The sequence below is a fragment of the Pituophis catenifer genome, unplaced genomic scaffold, assembly GCF_029215685.1.
Source record: "Pituophis catenifer annectens isolate HBS135680 unplaced genomic scaffold, rPitCat1.0.hap2 SCAF_1, whole genome shotgun sequence".
Taxonomy (NCBI): domain Eukaryota; kingdom Metazoa; phylum Chordata; class Lepidosauria; order Squamata; family Colubridae; genus Pituophis; species Pituophis catenifer.
In genome coordinates, this window is record NW_027256881.1 from 145162290 (window position 1) to 145190200 (window position 27911).

Below are 27911 nucleotides of genomic sequence, written 5' to 3' on the forward strand. Positions count from 1 at the left end.
CCTGCGCTCCGGACCAAAAGCCGCCGCCGACTCCGACGCGTGCCGAGCAGCTGCAGAAAGGCCGCGCTTTGCAAGCTTCCATGTGTACTGGGGCCGGATCGGCGCAGGCAGGTTGGTAAAGGCTTAGAGTTAACCGGGGGTGGGTGGGTGGTCCGATTGGCGATCCTCGTCCGATTGAAGGAGCCGCCGCTGCCCAGCACCGCTCAGTTGGAGGCAAGGCAGGCGGAGAAGCTGTTTTAAAGGCGACTAAGAGACATTGCCTGTCCCAGTTCTAAGAGCAGGGGAAGGTGGGGTCGGACCTCCGCCCGCTTTTCCTGCCCCTTCCCAAAACACCAGCCCCGGGTCTTCCCTCAGTGCCGGATCGTCGCCTTTCGAGGCGGCAGTGGGAAGCCCAGCGGAACCCAAACTTAGCGGCAAGTCCAGCGGGGCAGGCTGGAAAGCGCCCTTTCGGCGTTGCCGTCCGTCCGTCCGGAGAAAGACCGTGACTCAGCACTGGGGGGGGGGACGACACCCCCCCGCCCACCCCGTTTTCCCGGATTGACAGCCAGCGCGGGACAGTTTGCAAAGAGTTTGGGGGGTGGGGGGTGGTGCTGTTTTCGCCGCCCCCCTTCCCCTCCTTTGCGCCTCTTCATCTCGGTGGCTGCCCGTTACAGTTTCTTTGATCGCGTGGAGTGGGCGAAGGAGGCACCCGGGGGGAGTGGGGAGGGGCGCGGCGTGCGTCTCGCTTTGCCGTGGGTGGGGAGAAAAAAAAACAAAACAACACGGGATGCTCAAAGAAGGCTCCTCTGCCTGGTCCGGGCCTTCTTCTTTCCCAGGGGTGCAGGCTGGGTTTTGGATTTGAAAGGATTGGCAGTTTTTTCCTCCTCCTATTGTCAAATGCGATCAAGCCCATTCTTTTCCTTTCTGTTGTGAAAGGTGATGGGCTGGTGTTTGTTCTCAGTTGGGATCTAGGCAGAGGCTATAACTCTGGGAAGAAAAACAGTGGAGACAGAGTTTAATTTGGGAAAGGGTTAACTTCCCTCTTTTACAAGCCTCTTACAAAGGCAAGACCATTTGGGTTTTTGTTCTATTGTCTTCCTGATCTTTGAAGCTCAGTTTGTTCCTTTACTCAAAGAGGAAATAATAGGAAGAAAAAGTCTTGGTACATTGCTATCTTATTTCTCTAACCTCCAGTCTTTCTGCCCTAAGGGGTTTTGTAGCAATTCCAGGGGTTGTTACTGGCAAGGTATTATTGAGCACTGATTTCCATGCAACTCAGGGTTGATATTGCAAGGCTAACCAGGCTGCAAAAATGACCACAGCATACCACTACATAATATTGAGGTGCAGTGGCTCAGTGGCTAAGACGCTGAGGTTGTCGATCGAAAGGTTGGCAGTTCAGCAGTTCGAATCCCTAGTGCCGCGTAACGGGGTGAGCTCCCGTTATTTGTCCCAGCTTCTGCCAATCTAGCAGTTCAAAAGCACATAAAAAAATGCAAGTAGAAAAATAGGGACCACCTTTGGTGGGAAGGTAATAATGTTCCGTGCACTTTTGGCGTGGAGTCATGCCAGCCATATGACCACAGAGACATCTTCGGACAGCGCTGGCTCTTCGACTTTGAAATAGAGATGAGCACCATCCCTAGAATCAGGAACGACTAGCACATATGTGGGAGGGGAACCTTTACCTTTACCTTTATACATAGCAGCAGCGAGAGCTTTTAGTATCTACTCGCTGCCCTCAACAGTCATGGAGGAGGGGATTAGTAGTTTTCTGCTGTCTCAGTCAGGAGGCAAGGCAGATGTGGGCTGCCCAGCTGGCTTCTGTGATGTGACCATGGTTGGGCCTTGTTGGGTGGTATTTCCAGGCTCCATAAAGCTTCCACTGCTGACTTCCTCATGTCAAAAGAACAAGAGAGCTCTTTTTGTTTGCCGACTGACATCCAGATGTGGTAGGAAAAATGAGAGGGGTTGACCTGTTTCTTTACCAAACTAGAAGGTGGGGCTTTGTGATTCATGGGTTCATTTCCACTTGACACTGAAAGCCATAAGAACAGTATCCAAGGCTGGATCTGGTAACCTTCCTGCAGCTTCCCTCAGCCCGATGCTTGACAGGACTACCCATCCTGTCATTCTGGTCATCTCCATTAAAGGGTTGTTGGATTGGAACACACTATTCTTGTTCTAACCCAACTTTCAATCTTGCATTTCTTGCATTGCTCCCCAGCTTGGCTTCATGGTGAAACTTAATTTTCATCGCTGCTTTTCTTGGCCCCCTTCCCCATGTTCAAAGAACTCATGATAATTTACCTCATTATCCTTCTCCCTTCCTTAATGCTTCTCGTTAAATTACAGCTTCCGTTGGAGATGAAGAAGTAACAAGAAGAAGTTCCATTTCTGCCATACCAGGAATCTTAAGGATAAAAGAAGTGAGTCTGACGGCGCTTATGGAAGATTTCCTTGGACTCCAAGGTTCCTGGGACTGAGGAAATATCTACAGATCTCCAAAACTAGTATATCAGGTGGTGGATTTTGTTCCAAGTTCCTTTGGGTCATCATGACTGGGAAAATGGCCTCTAGCCTGACTTATACCGGAGTGATCTGGGCATTGCTTTCCTTCCTTTGTGCTGGAGCCTCCTGTGTGGGTTTCTTCATGCCTTATTGGCTGCTGGGTTCTCAGCTGGAGAAACCAGTCTCTTTTGGCACTTTCCGGAGATGTTCCTATCCTGTTCGAGATGAGAGCCGCCAGATTACCATCATGGTGGAGCAGTGTGGACGTTATGCATCCTTCCAGGCCATTCCAAGTGTGGAATGGCAGATCTGCACAGTGGTGACCGGTTTGGGCTGTGGCCTCCTTCTTCTAGTGGCCCTAACTGCACTTATGGGATGCTGCGTATATGAGCTGATCTCCAGGACTGTGGGCAGGGTGGCTGGAGGCATCCAATTCTTGGGGGGTAAGTACCTGCAAACTCCTGACCTTGGAACCAATGCCTGCCAATGCAGACACAATGCCTCCATTGTTCTTGCTGAATCAAATTCTCTCTTATATTCATTTTTCTGCTAGGGCCAGCCTCCACAATATGGGAGGGGTATATTTATAAAGAAAAAAAGACAGTGAATGGAATTTCCAATGCTGAACCCTTTTATTACAGTACTATCACTTTTCCTGTGGGGAAAAGAACTGTTTCAGAGTTCACTCTAATCTCTTGTCCCTGAAGTAGTGAGATTTTCCACCCATTACTTGCAGGGAAAGAGTACTTGACTGCTACTCAGTCATGTTTACCTGAAGGAATTGTTCTGGGGAGAACACAATATACCACAGTTCTAACCATTAATACTAAATAGAAAGAACATTGTGTTTCTTGGAACATCCCCTCAACTGTTCATATTAAAATGGGAAACATAATGTATTAGAAAATAGATTTTTTTTAGATTGGATTTCATATCACATTTTGAAAGTTATTCTCTCTTCCCCAAAGTCTGCTCAAGTCTCAGAGATCATTTCCTCTAGTTTATTGTTTCTGACCATATGGTTTTAATTCTGATTTTTCCTTTGTGTGTGTCTGTGGCTGTAATCCCTCTTTCTCTCTCTGTGTATGTGTGTGTGTGTGCGCACACGTTTGCAACTGTTTTCAATTCCAACTTCTGCAGCTGTGAAGGGGAAAAAAAAACCAAGAATTATGTAAGAAATCAAATTTTATGACATTTGTGAGGCGGTAAAGCAGAGCCTCCCTTGAGCTGAGGAGAACTTCTGGCTACAGACATATCCATGCAGTTTCCTGGTCAACAGTATAGAAGTGAATTTTTCCATTACATTCTCTGGCATATTTTTTGACTTCCCCAATTTTGCCTCCAGCCTTGGAATACCCTGGTGATGTGTCATCATAGCACTGACCAGGTTTAAGCTTGCTTAGCTTCCAGATCTGGATAAGTTTAGCCAATTGCTATCATCCCCTGCTGAATGATGGGAACTTTGTTTTCTGAAAGTGAGGTGATGGTGGTAGAAATGGAAATCGCTTGCTGATAATGGTCTTATCTCCTCCCTTCTAAGCATTCTGAAAGAAAAACAACGTTGCAATGCAGAACTTATAGAGTACATCAAATTTCTACTCTGATGGTCTAAGTTAATATTAGTGGCTGCCTCTGCAATTTCTCTTTAAAGCCACATCCATCCAAGCTGATTTTAAAAATATGAAGATACGGGATGGACTCCAATGTCAGTAGAAAATATTCCACTCACCTATTTTATGGGGATTTCTTCTACTTTACAAGCATACTTTTCAAAGTGGATTGGGTGATAAAATAAATTAGCAATAAAGTAACACGAACCTGTTGTAAATTCAATTGGACAATTCTAATTAAATTCTAATTATCTTTTCCAAATGACTTTTATGGAAGCAGATAAATTTAGGTGCAAAATTCACACATGCTAAAATTAATGCTGTGATGTGTAGCAGTATAACTGTTATTTTTCTTAATTAAGGAAAACGTACTCATTAGCTATGTTTAAAATAATTATAAGCACCATAATAAAATAATTCCCAAAGAAAGGTTTTAATCTGAATATAACATATTCATCTCTCTCCCAGTTTCTACTCTTTCTGCCAAATAAATTATTTATTTCAGCTATTCATAGGAAGATTTTTGAGAAACTTACATAATATTCATAATTAGCTTTGTTTTTACTACGTTTAAATAAAAATGAACCCGTAATATTCATTTTTCCATTGACTGAGGGAACTGGAAAACATGCTTCAAAAGATGTGAAGTGTTCCAGAAAAACTCACATTTCTACCAAAGAAATAGATGCTTACACAGTAATACTTGTCTGCTTTTTAAATTAGTTTTGCCCTCATTTTCTAACATATTTTTTTATAATTTTCTGCACAAGAGTTTCATTTTGTAGCTGTTTTTACCAAATTTCACTTTTTTCATTAATGGAAAATCTTACCCTAACAATTTGCATTTGTCTTGCAGTCTACTTGAAATTAAGTAATCTTAGCTCCATAAGTACTGCTGATGGGAGGCAGAATGAAAGTATTTTAATGTAGTTTTGATGCAGTCAAAATGACTGGAACGATAATTCTTTGCACTGATTTATATAGTATATAGTGCCAATTTAGCAACTTGATTTTGGGGTGTGTGTGTGTCAGTGAAAAAGCACTAGGAATATATCTTAAGGCAGTGAAAATCAAAGAAAGCAATCAAGTTCAATGCTTTGTGTGCCTCGCTGTGAATTGTTTCACAGTGTAATTGTGAATTGTAATTCAAATCTTTTTATTGTCTTATTAGTTATATGATTAATATTAACAGCTTTGCAGTCCTGTTTAGTTGACCCATTGAAGAATAACTCCTACTCCAGAAAACAGCTTACAAATTCTGGTTATTTAATGAGATTGTGAATGTTGAATTGGACCCTCCCCTGCCCAGTGGTCTTGTTCTCATAACAGTAGTTGAGCAGTGCTATTCTGTGTCATACTAAGATGGTTGGTGGAGAGGAACAAGTTGCCCCATGCAAATTAGTTAGTATCCTAGGATCCTTCATTCAGCAGCTGAACAATGTGACAAGGATAGCAAACATGGCAACTATAACTACTAGCCAGACAGAGGCTATTCCCTCTAGTTGCAACAACAGGGACAGATTACGCCCCTAGCAACCCTGGGCTGGAAAGCCCCAATCAATAGGTCCAACTTGGACAGCAACTCAAACTGATGACATTTAACCCCTTGTTTCCCCATCCTTTAGTTAATGGCTGGGGCTGAAGATTTTTTTAAAAAGGCCCTTTGTGTGATTTGCTCAGTTTTTGACTTGCAGCTCCATGGGGACACAATGACCAATGAGAAACAAGGGTTTGAAATTTTGCATCATGTTTTAACGCACCAAGATTTTTGTAGTATAACATACAAAACATTTTGCTATGTAATTGTGCAGAAGTGTGGTGGACAGTGGTAAAGCAAGGCATTGGAGAAAGAAAATAATGGGTTTATGTGTGTATGCCTTTTTAACATCGTACAGAAGGGCTATGAAGGGAAATTATGTTTCTAAGGAAAAGTCTAACCCAACAAAAAGAAGAATGGGTTTGTTTTATTAGCATATAGCTTCACGGATGTGAATAAATATATGATTCATTCATTCATTCATTATTACTCATTGCTCCCCTTTTTTCATATATGAACCTTTTTCAGACTGAATTAAATTTAATCCTTACTATTTATTTATTTATTTATTTATTTAAATTTCTATACCGCCCTTCTCCAAATAGGACTCAGGGCGGTGCACAGCCTAAGTAAAAACAAAGCATACAAAATTTAAAAAACAGTATTAAAATAATTAAATATTCTGGCCGTAAATTAAAACAACCCAATTTAAAATCAATTTAAAATTTAGCTCAAGCCAGCCCAGCTAGTTGAAATAAATAGGTTTTCAGGGCCCGACGAAAAATCCGGAGGTCTGTTATTATACGTAACTCTGGGGGAAGGTTATTCCAGAGGGTGGGCGCCGTCACAGAGAAGGCTCTCCCCCTGGGGGTCGCCAGCCGACATTGTCTGGCGGACGGCACCCTGAGGAGGCCCACTCTGTGCGAGCATACTGGCCGGTGGGAGGCTATTGGTGGCAGTAGGCGGTCTTGTAAATACCCCGGCCCTAAGCCATGGAGCGCTTTAAAGGTGGTCACCAACACCTTGAAGCGCACCCGGAAGACCACCGGTAGCCAGTGCAGCTCGCGCAGAAGAGGTGTCACATGGGAGCGCTAGTACCCTCCAACCTGTTGGCCAGTCTCTATGAAGAGCAACAGTTGCTAAATTACTGCATTGGAGCCAGGATGCAAAGAAAGAGCCAGAGGCACACATCCTGGGAACTCTGTGTTTAATAAAAAGCAAATTCTGCTTGTACCCAAGGCATGGTCCATCTCAAAGTTCACAATTTTAGTATCAGAGTGAATAGCCAGCTAAAAACAATCTGAATGGATGGCTTCTCCTCTCGTGCTGTATTTTATAGTAATATTACTTTGGCTGAATCTCTGTTCTTAAACCTCCTACAGAGTGGATTTGCAGGGCATTTAATGTAGAGGAAAAACACTGGTTTGATTTATACCTGCTTCTCTGTTCAAGAAGCTAACAAAATTTCAAACAAGACAAAATATAAAGGGTTAAAAATAAGGACTAAAATCAACAATAAAAAAACCATAAAACCATAATGACTGAGCGGTAGGTTTTGTAAGCTGTTAAGGGCTAGAAAGGTCAGTGCCAACATTTTAAGTGCTTAGTGATTTGCTCTTCTTGCAATTAATACCACAGCCTATTTAAGGTGTTACTTTCTCTGTGCTGAGTTCAGTTGAGGAAAATTCTAGTACTGTATCATTCTTTTTTGTTTGGAAATTTAAATGATTTGGTATTATTAATTCAGAGGGACACATTGGAAGTTTTATTATATCCACTAGAAAGGGTGACTTTTCTTGATTTGCTCAGTCTCTTGAGTCTAGATTGATCTGTCTTTCTCTCCTTCTGTCTATGGAGATTATAAATCATGCAGGTCACGGTTGTCCCAAAAGTGCTTTTTTCAAAAGGAAACTGGACTTAGTTTTTTGAGAAGGTTTCACTTCTCATCCAAGAGGCTTCTTCAGTTCAGTAAAGTCAACTGAAGCGACGCTTCTCCAGTGAACTGAAGCTTTTTCAGTGAATTGAAGAAGCTTCTTGGATGAGAAGTAAAGCATCTTTAAGGAAAAACAAAGTCCAGTTACCTTTTGAAAAAAAACACCTTTAGGTTTCTCTCCTCTTCAGTTGTGATTCCTAATCTGTCCCTCTCTCCAACTTCTTTGCCGTCTCCAAGCTTCATCCGCCCTAGTCTGATCTGTCATTCTGATCTGTCATTTTTAAGTCAAGGGTGTCTAATAGTAGGAATCAATAATGTTTAAGTACAACCTAGAATACATTGGTGGACTGCAAGTTAATGAGACCCAAAAGTCTGTAAAATGTATATGATTGAAATTATTTCTAAAAAAACCTTGTCCCTGCAGCTTCAGATCTCAAGAGATGCCAGAATCTTATTCACCTCCATTTTCTCTTTGATGTATTTACCTGACCTCATAACAAAGAGCTAGGTGAGAAATGATATCAGTTTTTCAACTTCAGATACCTTACCCTATTTCCCTGAAAATAAGACCTCCCCAGATAATAAGACCAATTGGGCTTTTGAGCGCATGTGCTAAAATAAGCTCCCCCTGAAAATAAGCCCTCCCTGAAAATACTTAACCGCATGCACAGCCAATCCCTGCCATTTCCTCTGGTTAGGATTAGGGAGACAGAGCAGGAAATCAGGTAAAATGGCAAGAGGAGCCCCGTCTTGCTTCATACGCCCCAAAATAATAGGACCTCCCCAAAAATAAGGCCAAGCACTTATTTTGGGGTTCAGAAAAATATAAGACAGGGTCTTATTTTCGGGGAAACACGGTATTTGCGTACCATGTGTCAGGGATGTGAGTCATTTGCTTTGAAATAATAAAAAATGGGGTATATAAATGTAATTGATCCATTGGGAAGTTCCCCAACAGCAGAAATATGTCAGTCAGCTAGTCCTGAGGCTTACTATATATAAAGCAAGCAACAAACTCCAGTTCTTTTTTGTGGGGATAGATGTTTGTCTTAGGAATTCCCCCATGGCTCATTAAAATGTATCAAAGCAATGAAACTCACACAGCCCTAACTTCTGTTGCAGAGGTGATTGTTGTTTGTTCTTCATTTGAAATGTTTGTCTCAGTTATTCTATATTTATTTCTCTCTCTTGCTCATCACATTTTGATTCTGCACTAGTTTTTAAGCAAATATTTTTCTCAATGTATCTTTACAACAATTAAAAATCAATGCATAGTGACTATGGAAGAAAATTGTGCATGACAGCAAATATAACGCATGCCTTTTCTTCAGGCTTTACAGACAAAAAGACAAGACATATAAGTGATGAAATAATAGGAGAAATGGAAAACACAGGAAATAGCAAAATATCAAATGTTTTCTCCTAAATCAAACCTTTCACCAGTACAGATTGCTAGCAGATTCACACAATGCTCTGAACCAGTGGTGGGTTTCAAAAATTTTTACTACCGGTTCTGTGGGTGTGGCTTGGTGGGCGTGGCAGGGGAGGGATACTGTAAAATCTCCATTCCTTCCCCAATCCAAGGGAAGGTTACTGCAAAATCCCCATTTCTTCCCGATCAGCTGGGACTCAGGAGGCAGAGAATAGATGGGGGCAGGGCCAGTCAGAATTTTTACTACCGGTTCTCCGAACTACTCAAAATTTCCGCTACCGGTTCTCCAGAACTGGTCAGAACCTGCTGAAACCCACCTCTGCTCTGAACTGCAAGGCCGGCAACCATGTTTTTAGCATAGTCTTTGGTGCAAACCTAGCATGTAAGTTAGCTTATTATTCAATTTACAAAATAAATTAAGCATTTAGATTAATTAAACAAATTACACTGTACTTTGGGTGTGTGATGTGAATATTGACTGCATTTTCAAAATTTCAGATCCTTTTTTTCCCCAGCCCTGCCTGGACTTGCAGAGAGACAGAGGTGAAATGGCAGGAATAAAGCATATGGTTAATTTTATTTCACGGGTAATAGAAATTGTATTAAATAACACTTTTCCTTTCAACTAAAAAGGGATGCCTGACATATTCAGCCCATAGCATTTCATACATTTTCATACAATGAAAATTTATTAGTTAGACTGATGAAATAGTAAGAATGGAAAAGTTTATGAAAGATATCCCAAAGGTGCTTTTTCAGACCTGGATGACTGAGAATCTCCATAAACATTTATGAAATATCTATTATTTAAACAATATTGCGAAGGGTAATATTGTATGTTATTATTTTAATTGGTTTCTCAAATCTCTCTTTAAAATATGCTCTTGCTGATGTTTTTTGTGTGCCCCCCCCCCAAAAAAACCCCAATTACCGTAAAGTGAACTATTTTGTGAACTATTTCACATGTTGGTTCATTTGTTCTGTGATGCTCTGCAATTTAGGCAGAATCTGAAGTTGTTGTTTTACAAGTATTTTTAGCTCATCTAAGCCTTTCCTTTTTCCTGATTACTTTTTAAATCCAGATTAAGTATCAAATATCCTGGACCACAATACTAACTAATTTCACCAACAGAGATAACTAAGAGGTAACCTTTTGGAGAAGGTTGGACTGGTGTGTAATTGAATGCCAATTACACACCAGTCCAACCTTATAGGTTATAGGTTCTGGACTCTGTCCAGAGAAATTGGCACAAAAACTGGCACAAAAGGAAAAAAAAAAAACAGGTGGGAACCTTCCATCATCCTACGATCCATACACAGTTCAATCTGAAAGTGATAAATCAGGCACCATTAAATTGAAATATAATGCACTTCCTCACTCTAAGACTAATTGCCATATTGGTGCAAAGTTATCAAAGGAAACGAGCTTCTGTAAACTTGGCATAAACATTTACAGTATGTAGAACCCATTTAGGCTGCCAAAGTATTGCTGAGCCCAGATACATGCAGAGCTGGGGATCTAAATATCTGATAGATGCTGTTCTACCTGTTTTCCTGCCAGTCCTCCCATTGTGATCTAGTGGCACATTTCTTTGATGTTCTACCTGCCAAGAATTCACAGTGTAGTAATCCAAAAGAAGACCTGTTTCAGGGGTCCTTCCACAAATACCTCCCTCCGCCAATTAAGTTTGATGGAAAGCCATTCTCTGGTACCAGTTGAGGTAATCAGCTCCTGCAGGCTTTCTGTTGAATTTAGGTGGCCGATATTATTGATTTTGGCTGCTATCACCGTTGCTGTTGGTCTTGCTGTCCTGTAAAACGAATGTAAGCGTCTGTAATGTAATTGTTATGTTATATCTCTGCTTTGGGATTATAGTTTTTTTTTTTAGTAAGGAAACGTTTACTAGGATATATATTTGGTACATCAATTGGACTAAGGTCACAGGGAAGCACGTGAGTTGAAGAGAAGGTGAACAAGTTTGCTTTATTTATTTATTTTCTGAAGTTCTGTGTTCCTGTTCAATTCTTATGCATGGCATGCAGAAACATCTGTCAGTGTGTTCTTTCTCTTTTGTGGGGAGCTGACATAATGTCAACTGTCTGATTGGCACATGCTGCAAAAGAAACTTCTGGGGCATTGTTTTTCCAAAAATATAGCTCTACTGATAATTCCACATGGGTACAGAAAAAGCAGAGCCAGTTCTGAGTTTTTTTCGCGCGAAAAGCAGCTTAGGTTAAAATTGCCTTTTCCCCCTGAGCCACCCACTGTCCATTGTTGACCAAACATATACAGTCCACCCCGAAAGGGGTAAACCCAATGCTACTATGCACAGTGTTGTTATATGCCACTTCCGCAAAAGGCAAAAGCTCAGACCAGTTGGTTTGCTGGTAGTTCACATAACACTGAAGGTAGTGCTCTAAGTCAACCATGACACATATCTTTAATCAAGTTCCCAGGTATACTTCAGGTATATCTTTAGCAAATCAGCTGTAATGATTAAACCCAAGTGCTTAAATAACCATTGCTCCTATGATTCCTCTGTAGAAGGAACAGCACAAAAATTTCCTACTTGCTTAAGCTTTCATTAGACTTTATTATGGGAAATTTCCTTCATCCAAACATTTTTAGCCTCTTTTCTCTTTCCACTTAGTGAGAGACAGGCTGTTGCAAAGTATCTGTAAAAAATATACTAGCTCAGTATTGTGTTGCATTAAAAAATAAGGCCAAATATTTTATTGCCTTCCACATTTCATGGGAATGTGTGATCTATTAGCAACATCTCTCTGCCCCATAAAACATTTCTGACAAAGGTCCTTTTTCTTAGTCCCCGCTTTTGCACACATGGCTGAAAGCTCTTTTTCCCATTTATGTATTTATTATTTCGATTTATATAGCCACCTAGAGCCATGTATTTGTCATGTGTGAACACATTCCCATGAAATGTGGGAGATGATAAAATATTTAGCCATATGTCTAACATTCTAAGAAATGGAAGATGATAGATTAGTCCCTCGCAGGCTGTCATTAGTCCAACACGACTATCATTCGTGTTGCCAAACTGCCAGGAGTAGAGATTCCTCTCATTGCAGAAAAATAGCAGGGGATCATAATAATCTCTTGCTTCCCTTTCCAGTAATCATATCAGCCAGCTTAGGCAAGCGCCAGACATGCATTTGGCACTCATCTGCCAGCGAATATCCCTGGCATCAGTAGGCAGCGCTTTGATATAAATGGCGAATAACAATTTGTATTCCGAGAAAATTACTCCTTGGAGTATTGCATATAGGTGGTCCTTGACTTATAGCCATTCGTTTGATGACAGTTCAAAGTTATTCCTTGTAAAAAAATATTTATGACCTCTCCTTGAAATGAAGACCATCACACCACCCCTGCAGTTACGGGATGCAATTCGGACACTTGGCAATTGGCTCACATTTACAACTGGGTAGCATCGTGCGGTTATGTGATTGTTATTTGCAACCTTCTTAGCTGGTTTCCAACAAACAGTGCCTATTGGGGAAGCTGGATTCGCTTAACAACCCTGGTGATTTGCTTAACAGCTGTGGTAAAAATGGTGATAAAATGGGGTCTGGTCAGGTGTTGACTTGCTCTATGACCACACTGATTTATGATGGAAATTCCAATCCCAGTTGTGATTGTATGTTGAGGACTACCTATAGTAGCCAGAAAATGATCCAGAAAGTTTGCTGGTAATCAATTTATGATTTTTAACTTTTGTGCCTTAACCTTCAGTTGGGATTCTAGGATTTTTCTCTCCCTTTCCTGAAATACTAGATAGATTTTGTTTAGAGACATATGTCTATGGAGGTTCTCAGTCATCCAGGTCATGGTTATCCCAAGGGAGCCTTATCAAGAGGCAACTGGACTTTCTGGTTTTTCTTTGAAGATGTTTCATTTCTCAGCCAAGAAGCTTCTTCAGCTGGATGAGAAGCAAAATGTCTTCAAAGAAAAACCAGAAAGTCCAGTTGCCTCTTGAAAAAGCACCTTTGGGTTCAGAGACATAGTTCTTATTGTTGCCAAATTGGAGATTCTTGCTAAGCAAAAATACTTTTTCCTTCTTCTCTAATGTTGGCAACTCATCCCTCTTCCATACTTCATTGATTCCCTGTATAGCTTCATGTTTAAAATGAAGAGGTTCAGATGATTTCTTAGTGTACTCCAATTTTATTGTATTTTTCTTAAGGTAATCATTAAACATGGATTTAAATGCATGCTGAAAAGATGCACAAACAATATAGCTTTGTATAAATCTAACAAATAAAATGCAATATTCTTTTGTTGGCTTAACTCCAAATTCTAGATAACCAGTCCAAAGGGGCAAATCTTGCCAATTCTTTTGAAAGCAACCTTGAAGGTGACAGATTTTAGTGAAGAGGCTTTTGGAATTTGGGTCAAGGAAAAGACCCATCAATAATATATGTCATGTCCTGAGCTTCCAAGTGAAGATTTTTGGAGGACAACATTGTGACAGAGATTGGCCACCAGAAGGTGAATTCTGGCTGGCGTAATCTTCCTGGACAAAGAGAGATTGTGAGATCGCCCACTCCAGACAGCTGCTCCTTCTGAGGAAACTGCAGGAACTGAGGGTTTTTTTTTGGTTGACTCATGAGTCAAGCAGCTGGGAGTCAAGGAATTACAATTAAGCACAGACGTAAGGCACCCTATCTGAACACAATGTTTGCAAAAGTCTCACTTTTGTAAACATTTCTGGATGTAATCAATTTATAGATAAAGAGAGATTTTCTGAGTGGCAGGATAAAGCAGTCTACTTGGTGAGTCAGCACTCTTATTGGATTAAAAGGGGAGGGGGGAAATTCAAAGATTTAAAAACTTTTATCAAAATGCTTAACATCTGCACAAGTTGTAGATAACTGAAATTGCAAGAGGGAGAGATTGCATTAGTGGATAATGTGGCTATGCAGAAAATCATTTCATCAATACTATTCCAATTTGTATAAAGGACAAGATATTTCTCTTGAAAAAAAAATAGATGAATATTTTAAGAAACAAAATTACTGCAGATTCCAGGGGAACAAAAACAGATTATGAATGGATCTGACTACATGGTGGAGGGAGGGTTGCGAAGCTTTAAAAAAGATTAAAACTGGAAAGTTGGTTGGAGCAGATAGATTACCAGATTCTTATTATAAATGTTTTGCAGATGTCTTTTATGACCTTTACAAAATATAGTGAATTCTAGTTTACAGGGAGGAAGGATGTCAGAGAGCTGGAAAGAAGCCAATACAGAATTAATAGTAAACAATAAAGAGGGACAAGATTTGATTTTAACAAGAAACTATGTAGGCAAATATAATTATTGAATAACGCCTACAAGTTTAGAACAATTTTGGCTGATAGGTTGAAAATAATTTTACAAAAATTTATTGGATCAATGAGGATCAATATGTATTTTATTTAAAAAATAATTACAGAATAATATCAGAAATTTTGGAGTACTTGGAACAACACAACAGAAAGCTAGCATTGATTTTCTTACTGTAGTTGCAGAGAAGGCCTTTGATAATTTGAACTGGGCTTTCCTGTTTAAAGTTTTGGAAGGTATGAACTTTAGAAAGAACTTCATAAAATGGATAAGATCAATCTATAATTCAAAGAAAGCATATACCGTATTTTTCGGAGTATAAGACGTACCTTTTCCCCCCTAAAAGAGGGTGAAAATTTGGATGCATCTTATACATCTTATACTCCCAAGTTCTGTCCAAAGTGATGTTTGAAGTAGTATTTGCCATCTTCTCTCTACATAAACTTTGCTATTTGCACGATGAGCTATTATAGGGAAGTGGGATCTGTTGGCTCCTTATTTTTCCTTTGTTTTACAGAGATCACTCCTTTCCCAAATGATCTCTGGTATGGGTGAAAACAGGAATGTAAGGCTCCATTTACTGTCTAAATCTGATGGCTAAACCTGCTGTTTTTGCCATCTGTCAAACTCAGATCTTACCCAGCCCCACATTAGGAGAATGATAGGTGGAATTTGTTTTCCACTCACAGGGAAATCTACCAATCATTGTTCCTTAAGTTGCCCCACAGTAAATTTTTATGACAGTGCCACTCAGTTTCTTTATTAACAAGGCAGTACAAGGCTTGGCTGTGGGGACAGAATCAATTTGCACTGGTATACCTTGTGTTATCTCATGGCTGGAGGACAGCATACTAAAACATTTGTCTGGATGAACCCTGGAGTAACAAAAGTTTATTTTTAATCCAGAATTATTTGCAATGAAAGCAACAAAATAACTCACTCCCCACTCCCCCAATAAGTTGAAATAGCCCAGGGGTAAAATCCAGCAGGTTCTGACAGGTTCTGGAGAACCGGTAGTGGAAATTTTGAGTAGTTTGGGGAACTGGCAAATGCCACCTCTGGCTGGCCCCAGAGTGGGGAGGGAATGGAGATTTTGCAGTATTCTTCCCTTGCCACGCCCACCAAGCCACACCATGCCCACCAAACCACACCCACAGAACCGGTAGTAAAAAAATTTGGATTTCACCACTGAGATAGCCCAAAGCAACTCTTTATGCAGATATAGGAAACCTCTGGTCAATACTGCTAGCAAACTCACCAGATTACTACTCCTATCCTGCCTGAAGGATCTCAACTGAAGTCCTTTTCACTGTCGTTTTTTCTACTTCTGCTTTGGGGAAATTTCTAGGTGAGCCCTATCAATCCATTTACCATCTACCCATTTTTTTCCCATGGGAAAACTTCCCGCTGCTTAATGAAGGGTATAACTATGTTTAGAGCACTTTTCTCCATGTGGGAAGATATTCGGAATGATTACTTCAGCTATTCTACATGGAATATGAATATGATCAAATATGCACAAGTCACTTGAAGAATTCTAACGTTCTGATTGATAATGGAAGTCTTTGGAATTCCTTTGCTGAATAGATAGGCATCTCCAGATTAGGGAATAGCATCCTGAGAAACAAAATGTTCCACTTGTAATTTTTTGGCTATTGCCTATTTTTAATCTCAAATTAACGCTCACTGTACTTTCTGTGACCAGCTAAGTTGCTGCACCAAGTTGACCTTGAGCTGTCTCAAAAAACTAAATGAGGTGGGACCTTCTTAGTTCTTTAATAAAGCAGATTGTAAATCAAACTAAGAATGTGTTAAAAATTTCTGGAAGAAGGAAATGACAAATTGCTTCCATATTGCTGCCAAGAAAACAGTAAAATCCGTGACATCTCCAGAAGACAAGCTTGATTTGAGATTCTAATCTTTTTTGGTAAACACACTCCAGTTTCCCCAATATTAAAACTGCTGACAGATACATAATATATAAAATATTGAAAGATATCCCAACACAAAAGCATATCCCACAGTTGATTTGCCAGTCTTTAAGATGCCACAAGTTTCTTGTTATTTTTTTGTGGCAACAAACCTTTATTTCTCCTCTTCTGTACACTACCCAGAATCACATGGCGATTTTAAAGCAAACAATTGATATTTTGGAACGCCGGGATTTTACACAGCACCTCATTGTCCAGGAGCAGGAAAACAAGCCACTGAAAAGAGAAAGCTTCCCATTTGTGTCGCACATGAGTGGATTGACTCGGTCTGCTGTCTGTGATGAATGTATGCAATCAACTGTATGTATGTTCTGCCCGTGAGGCATTGTCAGAAGCTTCAACTTGTGCGGATGAAATGGGGTTGGCAGGAACAAGCAAGACCATATTTGGTAGTCACTGCCCTGACCATCCAGTTTCCAGGCACAAAACCAGGGGTCAAAGTGTCCTCTATAAAACTCTCAGAGTTTCTTTCTTATGTTAAATGAACTTGCTTCCAATTCTCTACCGGCTTTCCCCTGTCTGGTGTCCTGTGGAGGGTGCAACATAGTTGATCAAGGAAAGGCTGATCAAGACAGAATTTCAAGTAGAGCTAACAGAGTTTTTGATGGCTTTGGTTTTGTGAAACAGCCTCCCAAAGGAGCTCACTTTTTCAGGATTTCAAAAGGGCTAAAACCATCCTTCTTTCCCCCCTGTTAAAACACTTGTCCGGGTTGAACATTTAATTGCATTATCAGACACTGCTCCTTATTCTTGGCTTGGGCACCTCTTACTGGAATGAAGGGGATTTAATTAGCTATTTTAGATGCCGTTTGAGAAGAGCAGTGCAGTGTGTAACCTTTATTATTAATTTAGTGGATTGAAGAGTCTGCCGTAAACACTTGGTTATAACACTTCTTTGTGAACAATGGTCACATGGGAAGTCATCATTGCTCTTTGCACAATATTTAATCGCTAGGTTGAGAGCCAACAGGCGTTTTTTTAAATAGAGTCCTAACATTGCTTCGCAAAAAATAAAGCTCAATTTAATGGCAGCTTGGGTGTCAGTGGAGCTTTAAAAAAAATCAATTCAGCAATTACTGGCACAACCTTTATCCCCAAATGCAATTGCTTGTGTCCCTCACAATCCATGAATATATATTACTAAATTAATTCCTGCTTTCTTGGACCCCTGCTGTTCAGAAATAATTGTTTCAATAATAAAGAGTTACGTTCTTGCAGCTGCATCTAAGCAGCAGATCAGATAATAGCTAGGTCACTTCTCTCCCCGGGCCATGGATTCTTTCCAAAGAGATTGTGTGTGCTGTATCAACAACAGTCAATGTTTTCCTCTTCAGCTGTAGCTAAATTTTTCATGAACCCTGGCCAATTTGCCTAATAAAAACAGAGCTGACTCACAAGCCAGCTTGCAGTATTTGCATGCAAATCTTTAGAAAGATCAGTGAGAAAGAGAGATGAACAATTCACTTTGGAGATATATATATCTATATCTATCATCTATCTATCTATCTATCTATCTATCTATCTATCTATCTATCTATGTATATATCTATGTATATATCTATGTACATATATATAAAAGTATTGGGATTGAGAAGGTACATGATGTTTAAACAGTCATAAAATGTGCAGTTAGGCTACTTTGAAGGGTTAAAATAATTTTCCAGTGATGATATGGTTGCATCAATTAAAATTACATATTTACTTGAAAGCATAAAAACCAAGGGAAGATATTCTAAAACGAGCAGAATACGATTAATTCTTCAATAGAAGTGCTTGTAGATTTCTGCTGCAAGCAGAATGCATGTTTATTAACTTCCATCTTGAAAATTCATTGCAACTATCTATATTCCTTAGCTTTTTGGTAAAGACCAATATGCTGCTGTTTCGGTTCTGCCTAACAAATAGTGAGAAACATTTTTATAGTAGTTCTCAAATCATGCATGCATTTCATGCACCATTGAAGAGAGTGGAATTCCAGTTCTAAATATCATAACATCAGCTCAAGATTATTTAATTCTAAACATGTGTATATGTCTTTAAAGTCATTCCGTGTAAGGAATATATAAGAGAACAACAACATTTTCCCCCAGGGCATCCAGTCCAATTTATGAACTCTCTCAGGACTTTTTGCATTGTACTTTTTTGAGTCGTAGCAAAATGTGACTTGTATTTTCCATTCCTTTCCTGTGTGATTGATGAAGCTTTCACAAGCAAGTATGTAGCAGCTTGTGAATAACTGCACTAAGAAGGAAGACTAGAATAGGAAACAGATCTTTCCTAATTGTACAGAGAAGACTGTGCGTTTTTGTGTGGGTTTGCATTACTAGCTTAGAAAAGAATCTACATATCTATATAATAGTGCTAAATGTTGCTAATAGTGCTAATAGTGCTAAATGTTATGGGCGGTAGAAGTTTGTTCAAATGATTATACAACATATGTTAAAACAATTCTAGTAACACCTCAAGAGAGTGCATGTTAGTGTAGATGTTAAATAATATTTACTGCTTCCATTTCATCAGGATTTGAGTCCAAAAGAAGGTATGGACACCCCTCCTCATTTTATACCCTAATTTTTGAGCCTATATAATCTGCCAACACATGTTACATGGGCAACCTTAGACATGATGATGGCAAAATAATGTAATGTGCAGTGAGGCATCATGATGTAAGTTATATTTGTTGGTACTTCCATTGTAACATGGAACACAAGTACACAAAGGATAGAGTTGCATTCTTTCCTGTTCAACATTTCCCATTTTATGTATTATAGATTTTCATTATAGATAATGAAAATAACACAGTGACATGCAGACCAAATCTTCTGAATATCAATTCCTGTGCTTCATGATTATAACAAACACCATAATCTTAATACAATAGAATCTTATTTGGGTCATCTTCAGTATTCTATGGGTCTACTTCAGTTTTGAAATGTCTTTGAGGATTTCTTAAATATATTTATTGTATCAATTCTGTCTCTAATAAAGATGTGGTCTTCAGATAACAAAGAGCACTAACACTTATTTCCTCACGTTTTAAATAAGGCCACAACCTTCTTTTCCTACCAGTATGCAATCAAGCACTGTGCTACAATCAATAAATTAGATTGAATTGCTCTCTCATTCTAGTGTGTTCAGTATTCAGGTGCACTCCTATGCACTGTTAGTCAAAAGCCAGTACCACTTTTATAGTCCATTGTGTACATTTATTATCCCTAGGATTTTACTCTTAGGCTTTACTGACATCACTTTGATATTACAGAAGAACTGTAATATCAATTATATACTTAATAATATCCATGCAACTATTCCTAGACTAACAATTAACAATGTTATCCTTTAAAATAGGACACTATCAGTAAATTGAATTAGTATATCCCCTCTTCATGATGGCTAGCTGAGGGTTTTTAATCATTCTCCATCAACTGTAATCATTCTCCAAAAAGGAATAGTGTGATATATGTTAGAACAGAACAGAACAGAACAGAACAGAACAGAACAGAATTCTTTATTGACCAAGTGTGATTAGACACACAAGGAATTTGTTTTCGGTGCATAAGCTCTCAATGTACATACAACAATATAGATCATTAACATAGTCCTTGTAAAATACATTGATCATAAAACATTAGATACAACACTTAGTGATAGTCATGGATACTAAATAAGCAATCAACATTAATCATACTAGGATACTAAGTAAACAATATCAATCGTAAGATACAAGCAACAAAGTTATAGTCATAAGGAGATAGGTAATAGGGAAGATGAGAATAATGACCGTAATACTGCCTTTTTAGATAGTTTGACAGTGTTGTGGGAATTAGTTGTTTAGCAGAGTGATGGCATGGGGGGAAAAACTGTCATGTCTAGTTGTTCTGATGTGCAGTGCCCGATAGCATCATTTTGAGGGTAGAATTTGAAACTGTTTGATGCGAGGGTCTGTAGATATTTTCACAGCCCTCTTTCTGGCCCGTGCAGCATACAGGTCCTCAACGGAAGGCAGATTGGTAGCAATTGTTTTTGCTGCAGTTCTAATTATATCACTACACTATTTCCTTTTGGGGCAAACTCTGCTATTCCAAGTACAAAATGGAAAAGAAATAACAACCCGAAAAATCTTAAATGCATAAGAAAAGGAAATGCAGGTAGTCCTCCATTACGACCACTTGTTCAGCGACCGTTGAAGTCATACTACGCTGAATGAAGGGGGACTTCAGACTGGTCCTCAAAGTTCTGGAAGTTGCACTCTCCTTATGAGCATGATTCAAGCACTTGGCATCATAAGCTCTCACTAATGATGGTTGCAGCATGCAACCATCATGTGTTCAAGTGATCGCCATTTGCAACCTTCTCTGCTGGCTTCCCACAAGCAAAGTCAATGGGGAAGTGATCGGGGCCTGTCTGTTGCTCCAGCTCCTGATGCCTTTGAGTTGCACCAAGCTGCAGCACCACCACCACACTCCACACCCCAGCTGCACTGCAGCAACTCCCTGCCTGCTCTCTCTTGAATACACTTCCCACTGACCTGCCTGCAAGCTGCCTAAGGGAACACTTTTCATGGTTGGGACTTGTAATTTCTTGCTGGCTTCCTGATTGATTTTGCTTGTTGGAAGCTGGCAGGAAATCCCAAATCTCAGTCAGATGAGATCCTTGCAACCTGTGATCCTTGCTTTACAATGGGAACAGGGGCTGCTGGGATTGCAGTCAGTAAGTGATGTGATCACATGACACTGTACTTTATGTCTACATTGCTTAGCAACAGGGTGGGTTTGATTTAAATCATGTCAATTTAAATCACGATTTAAATTGTGATTTAAATCACTAGTAAAAAGGCTTGATTTAAATCAAGTCAATTGAAATCATGATTTAAATCATGATTTAAATCAGTAGTAAAAAGGCTTGATTTAAATCAACTCGATTTAAATCATAATTTTTAAAGAGCAGCTATCATCTCTATCCCGCAGCGACTCCTCCTCTGACCCTCTGTTGACTCACCAACAGTCCCATTCACTTTAATGGGATGGCTGGTGATGCAGCAGTGACACAACAAGGTGAGGGATGTGGCGGGCAGTAGATGAGTGGATGCCCGTTAACGGGCACTGCCATGATGGATCTGAAACGACAGATGCTCTTTAAATGTAAGGACTCATTCTTGCTGGTATCTTTACTATTATATTTATTATATAGATATTTATATTAAATATCTTTAATATTATTATATGCAAACAAAATGAAGATTTCCTATTTAGACTGCATGTTATCTCAGCTTGCAGAGCTAAGATTCATTGAATGAGTTTACCAAAAATGTAAATATTGCAGAACATACAGCCTCATGCTACATAACTAACCTCCATTTCATGCTGAATAAACTAAATTATTAATGCATCTTAAATAGAAAACTATCTATTCTCCAGGGGTTGTGTGTGTGTTATTTTTATTTTTTTAAATAGTGGATTTTTATCAACCCTGCTTAGCGAAATTCCAGTGTCCCAATTACTATCATTAAACGAGGACTACCTGTATAACTGTACTCACCCTATTTACTATATTATTCCATTCCTTTCTATTTATGCAAACTACCAATTTTGGCTTCCACCAAATCCATACACTGGTTTATATACTGCCCTTTGTTCTTTAACATTTTGAGGATTGCATTAATTTGGCCATGATTTTCTCTAACTTCACTTTCCTTCCCACCCATTCATTCTTCTTTCCTGTTTATTTTGTAACTTAATCTTTATTCATTCAACTTGAAACTGGGCATTCATTTGTATAAACAAGATTAAATTGCTGTTTATTGTATGGGATAGCTCAGCGGATGGTTATTCCTTTACATCCTTGCAGTTTATTTCAACAGGAATTGTATATGACTTACATACTCTTCCTTTGTTTGAATTTTCACCAAGTTCTCCATATGTTGTTTGACCTTTGGAAATGGTTCTTTTTAGTTATTTTATGTTCTTCTTGCTGTGACTCAAAATACTGGGAACAAAGAAACAATTTTCTAAATAGCTCTTCCTGTATATAAATCTCTCTTTGTTCTATGAACTGTTTTAATTATAATTCCAAACTATGAAAAAGATTTGTAAGAAAATACATATTGGGGTTTATGCCATGAATTCATATGCCACAATCTTTTAAAATTTATTTTTATTTATTTTTCCACCTTGGATTCAGCTGCTTCAGCCATTCATTTAGCAGAGGTGGGGAGCTATGGCCACACTGTCTCAGGAATTCTGGGAATTGAAGTCCACAAGTTATAAAAGGGCCATAGTTCCCCATCCAATTTAGAGCTTGAAGATGGAGTGCATATTACTGCACAGACCCATAGTTATAGAAAATGACTTTCTTCACTCCTCCTATTCCTTTTTCTTTTAATGATCCTGTAATCCCTTGCATCGAGGTTGAGTCGGGGCGACTGAATGGAGCTGAACGTTTTGGCCGGATACCCTTCCTGATGCCTACGTGAAGTTCACAGCAGACAATTACTCATTGCAGCCAGAGAGAGAAATATCTGCCGCTACCTAGGATCGAACTCACAGCCTCCTGATTGTGAGGCAAGACTTCCACCCCTAGGCTACCACACTGCTCTTCTGAACTCCTCCTAAATGTTTGCAAATAATTTAAAATAAGTGTACTGATAAAGTGACGTTTTCTACAGGTGGTCCTTGACTTCTAACATTTGTTCAGTGATAATTTGAATTTATAACTTTGAACAGTCACTACATCATGGTTGTAAGTTGAGGACTACATGTGTCTCTTTTTTAACATTGGCATGAACTTCTGTGTCCCTCTGAGTTCTTCCTTCTTGGTAGCCTCTTTTCTTCTGGTCAACTACAGGGCAGTTCAGATTGGAAAACTTCCATCTGGAGTTCCAGAGGGCTCAGGAGCAGGTGGTTTTCTCATCTGACAAACTCTTGTAAACTTCCTGGTCTCTAATTTCACAACTCATCAGTAAAATTAAATTTTATGAATGAATATAATTTGGATTTTTCTATTTGGTTTCTATTCAGGTTCACATCTTATGAAAAATGTGCAACTTCATTTCTTCTGCTTATATGAGCAGTCGACTACCCCAGATGCTTGCCTCATCCCATCCACTTAGCCTTAGTTTAGGCTCAAATGAGCCACTGTTCTCCCATCCCACTCACCCAAGCAGAGAGACTACACTGCAAACTCTAGTCATATATGTAGCTGTCTGGAACAGTACCTGGTTACAGAATGATAGTGTCATTACAGATTTCAGCACTTTGTATTTAAATGTAAGAAAAAAGAACGAAACCTTGATGGCCAGGAGATCCCTCCTCCTCCTCCTCCTCCTCCTCCTCCCAAATACATACACACAAGTATGAAGCATCAATTTAATGTTACCCATTTCATTGTGAAGCAAAGGCAAAGGCCTTGTTTTACCCAGAAACTGCCATATCTTAGGAAATGGCACACTTATTGAGAGCTTTGTCAGTTTACTCAGCTGGAGGGAGCCCTAATTGGCTCTTAGTTTTTCCTATTTGATCTCATCATTTGAGGCTTCAAAGTGGGTAGGAGAGAGGAAATTGTCCTGGATGAAAGTTAACTAAAATTGGTAGGATCTTAAATAAAGCTGGTTTGGGGGGTGATCACACTTAGAGGTCAGTCTTAGAAAAAAAATCCATTTTTAAATATTATTCTGGTGCAGCTGATGTAAGAGAAACCATTTTCTGGTGGAATGTGACATAAAGCTGAAATGAATGCAAAATAGATCCCACAAAAAAATGCTTCAAAGGAATAACCAGTGATCATCTGTCTGGATAGGTTTATTGATTTGATGTTAAATACATTGCATTTACTGATGGCTATGCCTAAGGAATTGCTTCCTAGTGCATAAATTAAGGCACCCAATACATTTAGATTTAGATTATGTATTCTTAGATGCAAACACTTCTGAAGAATTTATCAAGATACCAAGAATCATAAATGCATGCATGGATGCTGGGCAGGATGAATTGCAAAAAGTAAATTGTTATATACAATTGATAAGATAACGTCTTCACTTGGATTGCTGACATGTACTCCTTTTCAACATTTGTATTAGTTTTTTTGTGGGGCAGAGAATCAGAGCAGCCTCAGCAGATAGCGATACTTGGTTGACCCTGTCTAGCCTGAGAAGCTAAGCAAGATACTTGTACTTGATAGGAGCTTTTCCGAAGACTCCAGAACTGAAAGCTGGATTTATACATTCTGGAAGAATGCAGTTGTCAACCATTTCCTATTGTTGTCAGGAAAACTACATAGATGTGCCCATAACATCACCCTAAGCTAAATTAAACCCGATGGAAACTCTTTAAGAAAGAGCAACAATTTGGTCCATTTTTCTTTGGTACGATACAAATTTCCGTCTTGCTGTCAATATAGAGCATGATGTTCAACTCATATATTTTAATCTTTCTATAAATTCCAAAGATGAACATTACATTTGGATTTTTGTTTGTTCAGTAGAGAGGAAGTTAGAGCACTCAGTAGTAGTCCACTTTTTTCTCAAGGGTCCACCAACTGTGGACACAGAGATGGGAAGATAAACAGAAAATTAGGTCTGCCACCAATCTTCATTCATGTCATTCATTGACTATAGTCCGGCTAAAATTATGTTGCTTTCTTTCACCTGTAGGTTTATTGATTGGTTCTGGGTGTGCTCTCTATCCTCTGGGCTGGGACAGTGAAGAAGTCAGACAAGCCTGTGGCAATCTTTCCGACCAGTTTGAACTAGGTGAGTAATCCTAACCTTGTGGACAATGGCCTTAAATGAAATGGAATCACAAAACAAAACCAGAAAGAGAAAAACACACAAGAATGAAATAAGTGAAGAAAGAATCTTAAGAATCCTTAAGAAATGGAACAGCTGCCCAGCCAAAATCTATGACTAAAGTAAAGCCATTTCAGAGACTCATGCCTATGTGCTAGTTTAACTGTGGTTTGGTCTTGGCTGTGTTTGCATAACATGCTGAGATATAAATCATCTATAAACTGCAATTATTGGGTTTGCTAAAATTGTAAAGCAATAATAATATAATTAGACAAAATTTCCGTCTTTTGATTGCAAGAGACCACACAGCTTGGATCCGCACATATACCATTGCTGACTCATCCTAGGTTCTTGGGAAAAACTCAATGTGTATGAAGGTCAACACCAGCTACAGAGCTGGCAATTGTGATTTCACATTGTTGTGTATATAATTTTTAAACCCATTATGGTTTTTAGACCATAGTGTGAACTGCTTCCTTAAGTATATTTTCTTCCCTAATTTCTGCCTGCTCTACTACTTTAAGTCTTGTAATGTGAGTCCTCTATCCCGTAAACTTTAACTCATTTTGAAACGGTCATCCTGAGTTGAATATGGGGGATCCTACATACAGAAATCAAAAAGGATTGGGTCCCCCAAACCATACTGCAATAGAGGGGGAAATGCCCTTGTTTTCAGAGATGGTTCCTGATTCCTGAAGATATACCCAAGTGCAAGCTGAACTAGATTTAGGGGCAGATATCTGGACACCGTTTTTGAATCTAAAATGAGTTTTTAATCCCTAAAAAATTCTGATGAGTGCGTTTTTATGCAACACCCCAAACTCCTAGGCATTTGATCTGGGCAGGCATCTCTTGAAGGTAAGAAAACTTCAGACCTTTGCCTATCTTCACACAAAGGAGCCAGCATGTTTACAAACTTGGTGGTGAGGAACATATGAATATGGCCTACGAATACATGTGTTTTCCTTCACTTATTGAATACAGCATTAAAATGCTACCGGTATTAATCCAAGGGGGGTGGGGAATAGAGAAAAGGAGGGCAGGACTTCCAATAATACTGTCTTTGTGTGTTTTGTCTCCCCTGCAGGCACCTGTGAAATTGGCTGGGCTTACTATTGTACAGGAGGAGGAGCTGCAGGGGCAATGTTGATATGCACTTGGCTGGCCTGTTTCTCTGGCAAGAAACAAAAACAATATCCTTATTAAAGCCAGAGCAAAACAGAACAAAAGCAAACAGTTTTGGGGATAGGGGTGGAGGGGGGGACAGTTTGTATGTTTTCTTGAGAAGATGCATATTAACTCTTTATTGTAGCCAGATAAATGCAAACAAGAGTCAGTGAAGTTGGAACCGATGTGTGATACTGTGAATAAGAAGGAGGTTCTTTGGGTCTTAAGGAGGATCTCAGACTGAGAATCTTAGGGGGGCCTAAGTTCTAACTGTATTCTTCCTAACCGGTTATGGGCATCGTCCAACCACATGAAGGATCCCCTCTCATGAAGGGTGGGGAAAAGCGATGGGATTTTAGCACACCATCAGTTGAAAAGAGTTGAAGAACGTTGTCTTCAAAGACAAGGATTGGGTCTTAGAAAAGTTTCTCAGCAAATAGAGAAAGAAGAAAGGTGGCGTTTCTTCCCCTTTGTAACCTGTTTGTACTGTGGAGCAAGTGCCAATTTTCTTAGAAGTGTGGCTATCACTTACGTATCTATAGGGAGACCTGTTTTTAGGCCTTAACACAGTTTGCCTTTAAGGGCATCACGGGGCTGGCGGATGGGCCTTTTACAGAGTATGATTTTTCCCCCCCTCAAATTTGAATCTGAAGTAGGCAGGGGCCTTCTTTGTGGGACTCTTAAAAGCACAGCTTCCTACATTTGCACAGACACTTTCCTCCTCAAACGTACACAACAAATGTTATCCTCGTGGATCAGGTTTGTGGTTTTTTTTAAAAAAATGTACAGCCTTCAGGTATTTGACCAATCTGCCTGTATATGTGTGTGTGTGTGTGTGTGTGTGTGTAAAACAAAGCAGTTTGAGCAGTAATTTGCTGTGGCAGTTACTGTTACTCAGGCAAATTTCTAAAGCCAATATAAATCTTGTCACCTCTGCCTAAAAACACAGAAATTCACTCCAGACATTTCTTTGTCTTCACCTATGCATATTACCAGCTCATTGTTTCATTTACAGATTACATGCAGATTTGGCTAAATTACCTATTTTATAAAAGCCTGGGTAGTGAAATACATCTGCTTTTTCAAATGAAAAAAAAAACCTGATTTTAATGGACAATTGGAAACAGTAAGCTGGTGGGTGTAGAATGAATTTAAGACCACACGAACATATTCTTCAACTTCTAAATGCCTCGAGGCAGATTTTCACATCAGAAAAATCTTTCATAATCACACACCTGTAGTATAAAGTATGATCAGCCCTAATTTTCATACTTCATGATTTGTACATATTCAAAAGACTTTTCATCCAAATGAACAAAGCCACATACATCGTTTCAATGTATTTTCTCTTGAACTTCCTTTCCCTATACATTTAAAATATTTATTAAGAATTTTTTTTTCATAGATTTAAGGACAAATTTAAAAAAAAATGAGAAAGAAAAAGGGGGGAAACTAAATTTAAAGAATATATGATTTCTGACATGCTTTTCAACAGATAATTATAATCTTATTATCCTTCCTCCCTCTTAGATATTATATGTCCCTTCAGCTTATTTAATCCATATCTTTCTTAATCTTCACCAATGTATTTTCCCTTGAACTTCCATTTTCATCTATGATCAAG

At 39.2% G+C, this 27911-nt stretch overlaps 1 protein-coding gene across 1 annotated transcript; it reads left to right on the forward strand.

Annotated features, from left to right (window-relative positions):
* LHFPL6 (LHFPL tetraspan subfamily member 6) lies at window positions 1–27628 on the forward strand. Its single transcript, XM_070956059.1, has 4 exons — window positions 1–111; window positions 2335–2933; window positions 24986–25084; window positions 26208–27628. The coding sequence occupies exons 2-4, from the start codon at window positions 2537–2539 to the stop codon at window positions 26324–26326; spliced, it is 615 nt and encodes a 204-aa protein (XP_070812160.1). The 5' UTR covers window positions 1–111; window positions 2335–2536; the 3' UTR covers window positions 26327–27628.
* The last annotated feature ends 283 nt before the right edge of the window (window positions 27629–27911 follow it).